General features: G+C 33.2%; 2 protein-coding genes across 2 annotated transcripts; both read right to left on the bottom strand.

Moving 5' to 3' along the window:
• Nucleotides 1–199: 199 nt before the first annotated feature.
• On the bottom strand, nucleotides 200–1,231 carry LOC125848104 (transcription factor TCP20). The gene has a single exon (XM_049527909.1). The coding sequence runs from the start codon at nucleotides 1,097–1,099 to the stop codon at nucleotides 422–424; it is 678 nt and encodes a 225-aa protein (XP_049383866.1). The 5' UTR covers nucleotides 1,100–1,231; the 3' UTR covers nucleotides 200–421.
• Nucleotides 1,232–3,083: 1,852 nt separating this feature from the next.
• LOC125846776 (probable metal-nicotianamine transporter YSL6) lies at nucleotides 3,084–8,933 on the bottom strand. Its single transcript, XM_049526374.1, has 7 exons — nucleotides 8,467–8,933; nucleotides 7,935–8,107; nucleotides 7,411–7,508; nucleotides 6,834–6,971; nucleotides 5,984–6,173; nucleotides 4,611–4,743; nucleotides 3,084–4,181 (listed from the first exon to the last, which is right to left on the bottom strand). Exons 1-7 carry the CDS (start codon nucleotides 8,822–8,824, stop codon nucleotides 3,247–3,249), a joined length of 2,025 nt encoding a protein of 674 aa, XP_049382331.1. The 5' UTR covers nucleotides 8,825–8,933; the 3' UTR covers nucleotides 3,084–3,246.
• Nucleotides 8,934–16,156: the final 7,223 nt, after the last annotated feature.

Raw genomic sequence — 16,156 nt, 5'->3', positions numbered from 1 at the left:
GGTTTCAGACCTCTTCAGTTGATGATTTTACCTGCAAGTGATGCCATGAGTTCCCCCCTCCTAGTTTCTTATCGGTATACAAATATCTATGTAGAAACATACATGGACTTTCTAGTCACCCATCGGTAGAGCTATACCTATATCGAGGGTCTGAATTCATTTCTAGGTTCATGTTGAATTAGCCTAACAAAAATTAGGCGTTCAGAATTCAGCGTCTTGCACTGAATCTATGTGTTACACAAGAGAGAAAATTGCTTCTGGATATATGATTTCTATGTTTATTTCAACAAACGAAGATATAAGCACTCCGCTAGGATATAAAGGTCAAAATGAACTGCTAAACTATTTCCTAAAAATAAACCCTAGCTTAGAAAACACAATTTCACTTTATATACCCCAAAATCAGTATTATATGAAAGCTCTACTGTCCTGATCCTTGAGAATTATCATCCTCGGGAGAAGGTTGTTGCTGCTGGTGCATTCTTGAATGCCCCATCTGCTGGTAAATCTGATTCAGAGACTGAGAATTCATATGAGCATCTTGTGATAATCCGAGCTCCAACCCAGGTAGGTTAGTGGCACCCAACATAGATGTAAAACTCAAATTGGTAGAGGGGAGGTCAAATCCAGGGAAACTAATCTTTTGCAGACTTTCAGTTCCCAAATTGTGGCCAAAATTAGTGACATCAGGAGCAGATGGGGGCCATATCCCTGTTGTGGCCAACTGGGCCATAGGCCAACTGGTCCTACTACTACTATTACTAATACTTCCATCCATCTTTTGCTGCAAACCAGCGGAAACAGAGGGTCCAGCTGCGGCTAAAGCCGATGCCGGAATTGTTCCATTGCCAGTTGCAGCAATTAAGGAGGGCTCTGCCTGCTGTAATAGCCACTGGATCGTCTCTCCATCAGATTTATGACCCAATTCGCGTGTGAGTTGGAAAATCCTAGCAGCACAGAGTGCAGGCATGCGAATCCTCCTTCCTCTGCCTTCAACTTTAGTGTGCCTATCTTTATTGGATTTTCTTTTAGGAGCCAATTGATGCTTCTTAGCTTCATCTTTTCCTGCAATTTCAATCTGCAAGTCTTTGATCTCCATGTTGCTGATGTTATTGGTATTGATATTGATATTGTTGTGCGGTGGGTGGCTCGAGACGTTTGATACCTCCTCTATGAACAAATGTGTTTACCCAATCTTAGTTAATTCAATAAACTATTCAAAGTTGTTTTCTTGTTAATACAATTATACTAGTACTATCAAAGAAAATGAAACCCATTCCCTTTTTTTAATTATAGAAGAAGATGACATGCAAAATCATTACAGGAGGATAATTACCAATACTTCCATTTACTGTAGCAGTATTCTTTTCCAATAAAAACCGTGTGGAATTTTGACAAAAGGAACTCAGTTATTTTTGCTTAAATGATATAATTTATATTTTAAAAGTCAATAATATACACATATATATTAGATTTTATATTCAGTTATTAGCGCTTGAAATATGTCAACTTTAAAATCATAATCTATAAAATTGGAACCCTGACTCCGTATTTGTTTGAAAGGACATCAAACAACAACCAAGCTGGAAAGCAAACAGTCAAATTCCCATAAACTTTGCTACTATAGTTTTTGTTTAAGTCCAATTTCGGTTTTAGAGCGGAGATGCTTTTTAACAAATGGGAAAAGACTCAAATATAATATCGAATTATTCGAAAAGGCTCATTTAGGTCCTCGTTCAAAAAATACAATTAATTACTTTCCATTACCTACTGCATATTACAACTAATTTGAAATCCAAGCAACTCCATAATTGATTGATTGGTCCGTGATATTAAATAATAACACCAGTTGGTCAACACGTTACGCTACACCCTCGAGAGTTGAGTCCTAACGTGCATTGCATGATGATACATAGAAAATTGAAACTAATATGCTTGAATCCAGAAATAAGTGAAATGTCTTTCTTAAAGTGACACAACTATAGCTGGTTACATTTCCTAACAAAAAATAGTTATAATTTGGTGGCAAAGTTAATTAATTTCTCACATTTATTACTTTGTTTATTGGTCCAAACGATTAACCACATTTGGTGTGTAGAAAGTGAATATAACAGTTTCAAGTTATAGAGTACAGTAAAACATTTAAAACAATAGTGTGTTATGCATAATTTTAAAGTTGTGGTACTGATTGACTTGAATACATAATAAAGCACAAGTTATATGTGATGTCAATTTCCTATAGCCAAAGAGGCCGGTCGGTCTTTCTCTTCTGGAAATGCTCTTCAACGCAATTATAGGAGTAATATATTGTTTTGACAAGTATAGACGGCAACAAAGAAAAGGACTTGCCTCGAATCTAGAGATGCCACAACTCTATACTTCAAATTTTAAATTCTTTAATGATGATTTTCAACATCAATTATAAATATGGTGACATGTCACAACCTTCCCAAAAAGTGGAGGGAATTTCTTTATCAAAGGTAACCTCTCTCAAATCCACATTATACGTCTCAGGCTGCCTGCCGCAATGTTTACAATTTCTTTCCTGACCCAACTTGTTCATTAGATATCAACAAAATTTTACTTTATTGAGGGTAAACTTCAAGTATAGGAGCGATTCTGGATACACCAAATCACTCACATGCACTCTAATTTCTTATTTAGAATTATTAGAAAGAGAGAGACAGCTTGCATCAATATTTCCAAGTTTTGACATGACCTTTAACAAAAATAAGTAATTAAACAAAGTTCTGCAATCAAATTAATCAATTTCACTAATTTTTGCTTCAGAAAGCCCCATTTTCAAGGGCAGACCTTCCAACATACTATCAAGTCTATTGGAATTACATAATGTCATGTGTTCATTTTCTTTAAAGCCTTCCAAAATTAGTAAAAAGAAGTGGAGGAGAAAACTTACAGATCTAACAGCTATCTTTGAGTGTTGGCAGTTGTCCTGGTTGCAGTATTTTTCCAAAACTAGGAAACACAGTAGCAATGTCAAATGCTTGAAAGTGGCCACTCATTTCCAGAATTTACTTGGTAACTATAGCTGCTATATATACATGCACATTTTCTTTTAAAAGTACACTAGTAAGATTTCATTTTCATGTGTGAAACTTCCAAGTTTAACATCGGGTACACATTTACAGGTACAGAAGATTGAAGCAATACTTGGACAACAGATAATTTACAATCTGAGAGTTTTTTCCTGATAAAGAGTAAATAAAGAATTGCAAATACACTTGTTCAGGTGCGCACAGAAGGCCCAAAGTACATGCAGATTGGCGGGTTAATCCTGAAGATAGAGAGTATAGCTGATGGTATGGTCCAAATCCCATCGCCACATATCAACCCAGATGCAACCGCACCAGCAAAATCATCTGCATCCTTCTTATTTATCTTCTCCCATACAAATAATATCACTGTGCCAACAAACATGTCAATTGCAAAGTAGGCCCCAATATAGAATGGTACAGCCATCGCCATTGGAATTGGAATGAATTGGGAGACTTTCGCTGGAGTGACATCCTTCAAGAGGTTAATGGCCAGTGCTGCCACAAAGAACCCACAACACAATGCAAGACAATGCTTTGGAAGTTCGGAGAATCCCTCAATCCCCAGAATGGCCATCTCTCTGTAAATAACAGCATATGGTGCTTTGTATGGACTATCAGGAGATCCAATGTCAAAAGCATTCCAATACATCCAGAATGTGAGGGGCGCAATAATGCAACCCATGGCTGTTCCCACCAACTGACTCACAAACATCGATTTAGCTGATGAAAGTGTAAGATACCCCGTTTTGAAGTCTTGCATTAAATCAGCAGCAGTGGAGACTATGGACATCATAACTCCACATGCTGCCAATCCTGCAACGACCCCGCCATTGCTTCCAACCAGTGACGCAATAATAAAGAGACCAATCTTACCATAAGTTGAAGCCAAGCTCCAGTCTGTAAGTCCTGTACCATAGGAGTTGCAGAAAGCAAGGGCAGGGGCAATTAAGTATGAGCAAAGGACCAAATACCACTTCAGAGGAGGAAAGATAATTGGCATTGTGGCTGTAGATATTGCAGCCAAGGCAACATATCCAGATCCAGCAAACCAGAATGGTATCCTATCTTTCAGGAAAACTTCGTCGCGCTTCTTCTTTTCCAATTCTAGTCTGGAACTCTCACCACCTGTAAGAAAATGAAAAGACAAAATCAAGAAACATCATCTATGACATAAAGTAGTAATCTCTCAAGGCCATTTTAAAGCGAACACCAAAAAGTGCACGTCAACTGAAAGATTAATATAATTTCATATTTCCATTCCCCCCTTCCAATAGTGCAGTAACAGAGTACTTTCTGACTGATTAATTGGTTCACAAAGCAATTGCAGAAACGAGGAATAAGTCAATGCAAAAGTTGACCATCAACTTTTTCCGCTGCTTGATCATTGATCCGCAATTGCATTGACATTATAACCAAGCAGAAAGAGAAACCATCTGTTTAGCAATTTGGAGTTTTAATGTAGCAATTTGTAATTTTATCAATTTGGTGCTCATTCCAATATGCAGTGTTTCTCTCAGTACTTAAAAATGAAATACTTGGTCAACTAAAACCTACCTATGACCTCCATGACCAAGGGAATATTATTCTCCATGCTGCTATTTCTAAAAATTTCCGTTACGGAGATTGACACTATCTTAATCAAATTGTAAAGCCCATCCCCAAGTATGAGAGAGATGGCTATGAAGACCTGCAAAAAGGAAAGAAAAAGAAGATTACAATAACACCAACAGAGTATAAGGAAAGATTGTAAGAGCACCAATAGATGTACATGGCCAGTTCTCCAGGGGAAAGAATAGAATGAGTATACTTGTGATGCTACGAATGCACCTTTAAATGGTTGGTTGGAAGATAACATGATACATGAGGTTAGAAATCTGACTCTAGGGGCTGCAACAGTAAAAATAATAAATCTCTGGTTGGGGGGGGGGGGGGATATGCTGAATATTATCATTTCCTCATGGTCCATTTCACTATTAAGAGGTGACATAGGAGGACAATTCTCATATCTTTAGCTAACACACCTAGAAAGCTTTAGATAGAACCCTGGAAGCATATAAAAAAACATGCCTCTCATGAGGCCTTGGGATTCTTAATTTGGGGAAAAAGGAACTCATAAATACTGATAACTGAAAGGCAATCTTCAGTTGATGGTGCATTATCATCCTACATGTAGAATCGTTCCAGAAAAATAAATATACAACAATACTCTTTACGTTTATAATTTAAGAAGTGTGTATCTTCAGTGATGTTAGATGCCTAGGGTGTGCTGTAAATTGTAATTGCTTCTGGCCGACAGATTTGGAGTAGGCAAGTAGATACCTCCTAAATCAAGCACCCAACCCCCCGGGAGAAGCACCCCTGTCGTTGGGCATTCACCAAAATGCCTAGGATCCTCAACCGATTGACTTCTTGTGTATCACAATTTCTAACTATACCTACCAACAATCTTAAGCCATAGACACAGCTAGCCTACAAAGGACCAATGGCAGTTCGTTGCACAAAAGCACCAAGGCCAGAAAGATAAAGCAGACTTATGAAATACGGTTATTAAACTGGAATTGAAGAAATTGAATATTGTGCATTCAAAACCTACTGCAAGGAAAATTGCAGATGCTATGCTTGAGAAGTATTTTAGCAAATTAGAAGTATCCTAAAATTTGAAAATGTCTCTCGTTGCTATATAGTCGACTACAGATATTAATCTTTACACCCTAGGCTGACAAGAAAATATAAATTCCCTCTTATCTTTCTCTTCATCCCTTGTTTTAAATCATTTTCTGCCAAATGAAGTACAGGAATAGCTTGGGAATGTATGCACAATCATTCTTGAAGTACAGTACTCTCAGGATTGCAGATTAAGACCACATTACAGAGATTGTCATTTTTTGGATGTGAATCAGCTAAAATTACTATCAGTAATTACACACCTTATATCCGTAGAGACCTTTGAAATCATTGCTTCCAAGGTCTGCTGGGTACCAGTCACCAGCACGCTGAGAGATCAATGGCCACAGGATACCCCATGATATAATAGCTCCAAAAAGAACTGAGCAGTTGACTATGTGAGGACAGATAAGACCACATCCAACATAAGTCGGACTAAAATCAAAATAGAACCTGCAGGATGAAGACTGTAAGAACCAAAACATCAATAGTCAATCCATACTTCAACAAGAAAGTTACAGATTTTCTAATTCCAGCAGGTAGGGGAAGAGGGAGAAAACGAGTATAAGGAATTCATACTACAAAGCTATGAGACGTGTTAGGCCTCAATTTACTAGAACAAAAGCCAGAGACAAAAATATCTAGTGTCAGAATAAAGAGTAAAAGACAATAGGTAAACATTGAAAAATAGTGCAAGTATCCATAAGAGCCAATAGAAAAAGAGGTTTCACAGCCACCAATCATCTATACAACAGCTACGCCTCAGTCCCAAACAAGTCGGGGTCGGCTATATGAATCCCCATTACATGTTTGCTGGTGTTCTAACAGCCTAGCACATATTTGCTTTAAGAACCGGTTTCCTCCTCTTGAAAATGAACAACTGTCCACAAAAAACATAAATATAGCATTCTCATTCCCATCTAAAGCTACAATTATTCTCTTCCTCTCCATCTAGCCCATGAAAATTATAATCTTAAGAGTAACAAATAATCATATGAATAGAAAAACAAGTTCAATATGAATAGAGGGGGGAAAAAGAGGAAGAAAAAGAGTTTTACCTAGCACATATAGCAAGGAATATAAGAATTGCAGATATTAGAAGGATATGCTTACGTGTTCTTGAATAGGGTGAGCCCTAGAGTGGGAAAATTGTCAAAGCCACATGCATCCCCAATACCACTGAAAAACCATTTAAAACAGCTCCAGCAGAAACTTATGCTCAAATATTTTCCAAGACGACCAACTTGATTCCTGTAACAACAAAAGATACTTGTGATATTCATAGAGCACAAGACATTCCATAGTAAGTTCTCCTAAGAACATGCAAATGATCGAATAGTTGAAGCCCCCCACCCCCACTGCAGAAAAAGGATAACATGAAAACTTTTATATTCATAAAGTTCTAAAAAAAGGAAAGAAAAGGAACCAACTCCAAAAGCCAGAGAAGAATAGGGAAAACTAATTATTTGGTGATGTTTAGTCGAGCAGGCAAAGTACACAGCTTTATTCGTCTAGTACATCAATCACCAAGCATCTCTGTTGCCGATAAGGACCATTAAGTAGAAAATTAACTGAACCAGTCTTATCTTACTAGGCACCTTTTGCATTTTTATCATCAATCAGGTAGCTCAAAAGGGTGGCATCTTTATGAATTTAGATACAGAAATGAAGATAATAATGGATCTCTTGCCTTGCAAGTTCAGCGCCAGTATTTGTGTGGAAGCTATTAATTAACATGGCAGTTGCAGTTCCACTAGGGTATGTGAGTTTATAACCCATTACCATAACCTGAAATTACATTTAAAAGAGAAAACAAAATTTATCAAATTGATATTTTAATCCCACCCAACACAACAAGAAGTCGGAGAAGCAAGGCAGTGGTGCATATTCCCAGAACTCAATAAACTAATACAATATAGCTGCTGAGAAATTTCAAAATTAAAGAAGCATTTCGCAGAATAGCATACATAAATTAATAGAAAGGACGCTGCTGCCCAGTGGCTGCTCTAACTGTTCAAGCACAATGCAGTCGTGTTGATTCCTGATTCGACCAACGTTTTCTTTTAACTTCTGTTATATGTCTTCTTCACCTCTTAAATCAAATTTCTAACAAGATTTCTTACACGAAACATTGCAGAGAGATGGAATCAAAACCATGCAAACCTTGACATTTTATTTGAACTACAATCAGAGATGATCAGAATCAGACAGTACCTTACGGAGAGGCACAAGACTAAAAAGTCCAAGGAAACTAACTATAAATATAAATCCCATCATCCATAATAACCCTGGATTCTTAACATCCTCTGCACGGTTTCCAGGATAATCAGGACCTATAAGGTTGTATGTTTTCTCATCCATTGCTAGCAAGTATGATCCAAAGCCACCTGTAAAAACAAGGTAACAAGAGAATGCATCATGAATCAGACATATGATAAACATAAATTTATTTGGTTACTATGTAAATATTATAGTAAAAAAGAGCTTAAATTTGACATTAGGACCCACTTTAAGTGTATACATAAACTTTAGTCATTTGAATCTCAGCAAATGAAATCTGGGATATACAGAAACAATAGTAGCAATGAGCGAATCAATGGAGTTGATGGCTACAAGAATATATATATATATATATATATATATATAACTAAGAGTTGCTTTGTTTACTCCATCAATGAATTACATTTTCACCCAAACTAGTTGGTAACTGGATGAAGGCAAAAGCATAATAAGAATAGGGGCATACCACTAAAAGCGAGGCCATAGCAAGCAACAACACAGGTCTGAATAACAGTATTCTCTTGCTTAGTAAATGGTTTAACAGAAAATCCGAGCTGGGACATAAAACCGGTCCATGATTTGACGAAGAAAAACCCGAGAAGACCAGCAGCGACATTAAGGGAAGGAATGATACCAACAGTGAGATTGAGCTTGTGGGTGATGATACAAAAGAGAGTACCAAGCACAGCACTCACCACTAGACCTCTAATGGTGATCTGCTCCTTCCAATCGGGTATATTTTCTGAATCCGATTCGGGGATTTTGGAGGGTTCCTCTAACAATGGCTCCGATATCTCCACAGTTCCAGAATTTTCAGTCCCCATTGAAACTTAAACTTTGCACTGTTAGGATTGGATTAGGTTGATATTGTTTTGGTGAAAGAAAAGATAGAGAAATGGGTAGAAGTTTGTTACAGTCAAAAGGGAAACAACATGACTGGTTAGGCTGGTAGGTTGGTATTAAGCTAATTTTGAAAATATTTCCATTATTAACTCCACGTGATTCAAGCGGAGATGACAATGCTTACCACTAAGTTAATCATCATTTTATTAATTTTTATTATTAATATGATGATACTTGTATTAGGAAAAAGATAACAATATTGGATGCAGTAATTAACAAGCTAACATCCAAACAAAGTTGTTATTAAAAGGAAAAAAAAGTAAATCTTATCATCAATTTGATTCCGAGAGCAAATAACACGACGTTGCCTTAGGCTTTGCAAATACTCTTAACTAAGGCCCTTTTGGTTTGGTGTGGAAGGAGATTTTTTTACGGATCATTGCTGATTTTCAATTTTTGTCCTTAATTAAATAGGATAATAATTTTGATACCAAAATAACAAATAACTTTTAAAGGGTTTAGTAATCATAATATTTTTGACGAAATGGCATGAGAGACTCATGTATTTATTTTGATTTCTTGTTCAATCCTTATATCGTACGTGGTGTTGGAATCAAGATTTTTTTTTAAATATAAAAATTTGTCAATATATTTTATATATACTGAAATTAAAATCTGTTTTTTATTGAACAATTAAATTTCAGATTTATTAATGTTTTATAAATGGTGTCATAAAAAAAGAGCGAAGAAGTAACATGATGATTCAGATTGAGTATGGGAATATGGAGTTGCGTCCTGCATCAACCAAACTTATCAATTCCCAAGAAACATTTGTGTTTATTAGGCGTTTTTGTCTGTTTTCAAATACTTTGTTAAGTTGTAACGTATCATCCTTAACTTGCCCTTCATACTTGATGGATTATGTCAAAATTCTCAGCTTTGGTAACGCATCATAAATAAAAACAAATATATTTTCTTAAAGATCATGTAAATGAAAAGCGGAGTTCAAATCTGTCAACTTAGGCTTTGTGGAGTTCAAATTTGGGCTTTGTTGATACGTTTAAGAAGGGGATGGATCACTTCAATAGCCTAATGCTTCCAAAATCATGGATAATTCATTGCTAATTAACATCAATCATCCTTTCAAAAACTAATTAAATTTCAGCTATTTTTCAATAAGAAAATCAAATTTTAAATAAAAATACTCCTAGTTAAAATATCAAAAAAACTCCAGAAAATTTAATCAGGATTCAAAGTTATACTTTTATAAGTTGTAATTCTAAATATTGTCTTGAAGTTTCATTTTTATAAGTTAAAATTCTATGACAATATTTCACTTTTATAACTTTGAACTGCACATATAAAACTTAAACCCTATTTATATCTTGTATTAATGACTTGACGTAGTTTTTCATGTTAATAAGCATTATAGGATGAAATCCAGGTTCCACCCCAATGGCAATAATTGATAAAAATAATGTGTATCTGATCCTTGTACGTCCTACATAGATATAACCAAGGGAAAAAGGATAAATATACCCCGAACTTTTGTAAATGGTATGCATATACCCTTCGTTATACTTTTAGGACGTCAGTATCCTTGCAGTCCAAATTTTGAAGCATATATACCATTTAAATTAACGATGGTACACATATCTCGATCTTCACCACTGACCTGATATTTGTTAAATTTATGGCTCAAAATTTAAAAAAATCACCCGAATTAATCAGAAACCCGCCCAAATACATAATACCCATTACCCAAAAATATTAACCAAATCCCCAATTCAATTCACTTAATTTCAAATTAAGTAACTTAAACACTTGTTTAGCAGCATCTTTCCCCATCTTCATCCCCAAATCATCCTGAACACTAAATCCTTCAATTTCTCCTCAACTTTCTCGTAGAAGAGGAAGGCCCATCCAATCATCTTCATCCCCAGAATCATCCTCCATTTTGTCCTCAACTTCCTCACATGTGTCTTAACCCATTTAATCTTTCTTTTTAGCTAAATCAATTATTTACTCACCACCATCATTATACTTGATCAAATTTCATTAGAAGAACTGTCGAAAAACTTCACACAATTTTTGTACCAGATTTTATCCAACCAACATTAAACCTCAACTTTTGCCCACTATCTCTTGTCCGTATGACGGTTTAAGGCCGACAAGAGCTGAAATGGACATAATATATATAATCTTTCTCTTTTCATGTAGAGAAGAAGACCATCGTAGGACTAGCACAGAGACTGATACTAGGATTAGGATTTGGTTTAGTATTAGGGTTAGATTTGTTTGGAGAGAAGAGGTGAATGAGAAAGAGGAGGAGTTTTGGGGTCGGGGATTTGGGTTAATATTTTTAGGTCATGGGTATTATGTATTTGGGCGGTTTCTAGATTAATTCGGGTGGATTTTTTTTTAATTTTGGGTAGAAATTTAACAAATATCAGATCAGTGGTTAGGATTGAGACGCGTGTACCATTGTTAGTTTAAATGGTATATATATGTTCCAAAATTTGGACGGCAAGGATACTGACGTCCTAAAAGTATAACGAAGAATATACACATATCATTTACAAAAGTTTGGGGTATATTTGTCATTTTTCCCTATAACCAATGATGTCCTAGTAAAGTGATGTGGTTGGTTAGATTTCTAATTGGTATTAGTCAAAATAATTATCTAGTAAAGTGATGTGGTTGGTTAGATTTCTAATTGGTATTAGTCAAAACAATTAACAAGAAGAAAAATTCTTTTGGCCAAAATGATATTTTATCTATGTTATTTTACCTTTTTAAATATTTTTACTTTTTAAATTTTAATACCTTTTAACTAAAAAATGGAAAAAGATCAGTTTATTTTAAAATTAAAAAAAATATTATAATTTTTTTAAATTTCTGATCAAATTTTCTGGTTATTTAGCATTATTCTAACAACAATATTGTTCACTACCTAATTGCCCAATCAATCTACTATTTCCAATGTTTACATGTTAGTTTGTTTGAATGAACAAGAAAAGAAAAGAAGAGACAAGTTGCTTTTTTTCCTTTTCTAGGTGGGGCTAGCTAGGGAGCTAGGGAGAGAAAGAGCAGTTAGAGTCGATTGCTTAAAAAAATACTACTTTAGTTTTTAGTAAGAAAAAAAAAATCAAACTTTAATTATTTTCAAGTCAAAAAATTCAGTTTTAAATTTTTAAAAATCATTTAAAATTTATTTTAAGTTATTTTAAATTTTATCGAACACTTCTAAATAACTAATTTGACCAACCTTTAAATCAACTCAAACAGACTCTTTATTAGTCCATGCTTAAACATACACACCTAATAATGTGACTGGCTATGAAATTATCAAAATTTGTGATCACATACATGTCAAAGTGAAATTTCACTGAATTAATATTACAACATGGTTCAAATTGAATGATTGAAAATAAATTATTTTTTACATAAGAAAATTGTTATATTTAAAATAGATTAATATAAGAAAATAATTTCACAAAAGGAAGAGGTATTATTTTTATTCCTAAATACATAAATCACTTAGGGGTCGTTTAGTAGAGTGTATTAGAAAATATAATGTATGCATTAGGTGTGTATTAGTATCTTGTTTGGTACACTTTTTCATGTCATGTATAACTAATACCAAGAAATTCTAGGTATTGGTAATACATAGCATTTTAACACTTGCATTAAATTAATAATTACAAAACTATCCTTAAAGCCTTTTCATTTTTTTTGTTGTCATAAGTTTTTGTTTTTATTTTGATTTGCTTTTCGGTGTCTTTTAATTTTTTGGTGTCTTAATAGGCTTTATGACCTCTTAAGTATCTTTTTTTTAAAAAAATAAATAAATCAATTTCAATATAATTTAATCAAAAATTTTACTATTGTGACGATAAATTTGATAAAAAAAAAAAAATTGCCAACTTTCCACAAAAATATTTTGACGCAATAGTACAACTATTTAATATTATTTAAAAAAGAAGAAGAAGAGTTAATGATGTTTTAGCAAAGAAATTTTTTTGATGTTTTAGCAAAGAACTTTGTTGTAAAGGAAGTGTACAAATAAATAAAGTGTGAAGGGTATATTTGTAAACATATATTTTTTAATAGAAATTATGCAAGATATGTTATTTTTAATATATCAAACCAAACAATGTATAAGAAATAATGCTTGCATAACTAATGCAAGTATTACTAATGCAAGCACTACTAATGCAAACATTACTAATATACCCTATTTTGCATTATTCTTATACACTCTACCAAACGATCCCTTAAGTGCTTAGCTATGATAAGACATACTCCATCCATCTACTTTAATTGTCATGGTTTCCTTTTTTAGAGTCAAACTATAAGAACTTTAACTAACATTTTATGATGTATTTTTTCATCATATTGATATACAAAAAAATGCAATTTATAATACTTTTAGTATTATTTTTTAATATCTAAATTTTTTGTTTAAAATATAGAATCAATGTAATATAATTTAACTTTGAAAATTAGTCAAATTGACTTTCAAAAAGCGCAATATGACAAATAAAAGTGGACGTAACGAGTATTGATTTGATATAAATTATTTTATTTGACAAATAAAATAATTTTGATACCAAAATAACAAATAACTTTAAAGGGTATAACTCATAAGTTAATATTTTTAATAGGTGGAACGACCTCAAAAATCCATGTACTTGGTTCCGTTTGTTAGTTAGACCCTCATACTCATTACTTTGCCAAATGAACACTATGTGACATTAAAATAGCTTAGTTGAATAAGTGTGTGACAACATACGTTTTGAAGCAAGTGAAAATTATATTTTTATTTAAAAATATTAAAATTATAATAAATTACAAAAAGAAAAAAAAAAGAATTTTTAAAAAATCAAGTCCTTTCCTCTTCTTCAGCCCCACCCACCCCTATTCTCTGCTTCTTCTTCTTCGGCCTCATAACCCCTTTCTCTCTTCTTTTTTATTTAGCCCACTCACTCACCTATTCACGACTCTTTCTTCTTTCACAGCGGTTCAAACCTACGCCTTATTCTACTTTCTTCTTCTTTGACGATGACGAACACCTTTCTTACCACCATTATCACAAAATTTAAAAACACAGTCTTTGCCAGAAAATATATTGCCAATGAACTCATTCACTATATTAATATACTTAATTTTTCAAGATCTATTGTTTCAAATAGAACTCTAACACGTGCAAGGTCGAAATTTGCAATCTATCATATTATAACAATTAAAAAAAAAATTATCAACAATTCTTAAAAAAAAAAACAACATAGTAACTAATGAATTTTTGTGTTTGAAGTTGTTTTTGGGCGTAAAAAAGATGAAAAAGGGTGATAATAGGAGGCGATTTTTTATTTTTAGAAGGGGTGGGTGACTGGGCGGCGGGCGCTGAGCTTGAGTACCAAGAAGACATTGAAGTGAAGAATGGAGGAAGAAGGGGCAATGTGAGAGAGAAAATTACATTTTTTTTCTTTGTATATTATTTATTTTTTAATTTTAATTTTTGATGTGTCATTTAAAATAAATAAATAATTATGATATGTCATTAAAAAATGATGTGGTAATTCAGGTGTAGTAGGTTGAGACGTTGAGTTACACATGAAAAAAAGGGATCCGGCTCCCCTCCATTACCCCTTCCCTTCATTTCGTTAAGTACATGTCTAGATGAGAGACATGTGTCTTATTTAAAATTTAAAGGTCAAGATTATATTATATTAACAAATATCATAGTCATAGCTAAGTCAAATAATTTTAGAAAATTACTCTTTAAATTTAGTAAGAATTACAATATATTCCATACAAAATTTGATATTTATTAATATTATTAATTTCATCTTAAATTTTTATAATTTAATATTAATAAATATCAAATTTTGTGTGGAATATATTGTAAAGCACCGTAACGTTGGTCATATATCGTTACCTACCCATTGGTAAAATCCAATTCTTACTAGCATCTGCCCAACAAATTAAAAGAAAAAAAAATAGAAAAGAGAAAGTAAAGGAGAAATTGCAAATGTGTCTGAGGAATTATAATTCTTCTTCGTAATTTATATATCTCGAGTGGAAATTAAATATTTAAATAGTAAAAACTGATTTTCAAAAGCTATTAACTAATATGGTGAGAAGAATTTTTATATTTTTATATTTAAATATAAAAATTTAAGATGAACTAATGATATTAATAAATATTAAATTTTGTATGAAATGTATAGTAATTCTTATCAAATTTGGAGAGTAGTTTCTAAAATAGTTGACTCAACTATAGTTATAATATTTGTTAATATAATATAATCTTGACCTTTAAACTTTAAATAATACACATATCTCTCATCTAGATGTGCACTTGACGAAATGGAGGGGAGGCGGATCCGAAAAAAGGTTTAAAATATTGTGTTTCATTGAGTTTAAGGGTTCATTTGACAAAGTGATAAGTAGGAGGGTCCAACTGACAAACGGAGTCAAGTACATAGATCTCCCAAGTTATTTCGTTTTTTTTATATCATAATATATTGACGAAATGGCTTGAAAGACTCATGTATTTGTTTCGATTTCTTGTCTCAGTCCTTGTATTGTACTTGGTGTTGGAGTCGAAATTTTCAATGAAAATTTTGAAATATAAAAAATTATCAATATATTTTATATATACTGAAATTAAGACCTGTTTTTGATTGAACAATTAAATTTTAGATTTATTAATGTTTTATAAATGGTGTCATAAAAAAAGAGCGAAGAAGTAACATGATGATTCAGATTGAGTATTGGAATATGGAGCTGCGTCCTCTTGCATCAACCAAACTTATCAATTCCCAAGAAACATTTGTGTTTATTAGGTGTTTTTGTCTGTTTTCAAATGCTTGTTAGTTGTTACGATTCTTTTTGACTTGTAAGTTGTAACTTATCATTCTTAACTTGCCCTTCATAGTTGATGGATAATGTCAAAATTCTCAGCTCGGACCACCAATATTACGTAACCTTTAATTTGACCCTTCTTATCCAACTCTTTCTATTTGGTAACACATCATAGATAAAAATAAATATTCTTTATAATTAATATTTTCTTAAAGATCATGTAAATGAAAAGCGGAGTTTGTGGAGAATCATGCATTAGGCCCAAAATCACGGGACAGTAACCTGCAGGCCTATACTACACAGCGAATAATTTGGGCTTTGTTGATACGTTTAAGAACATGGATGGATCACTTCAATAGCCCAATGCTCCCAAAATCATGGATAATCCATTGCTAATTAACATAATGAGATCACCCTTTCAAAAACTAATTAAATTTCAGCTA

The sequence above is a fragment of the Solanum stenotomum genome, chromosome 12 (assembly GCF_019186545.1).
Source record: "Solanum stenotomum isolate F172 chromosome 12, ASM1918654v1, whole genome shotgun sequence".
In the NCBI taxonomy this organism is placed as follows: Eukaryota; Viridiplantae; Streptophyta; class Magnoliopsida; order Solanales; family Solanaceae; genus Solanum; species Solanum stenotomum.
This window is presented reverse-complemented; position numbering and strand designations above follow the sequence as displayed.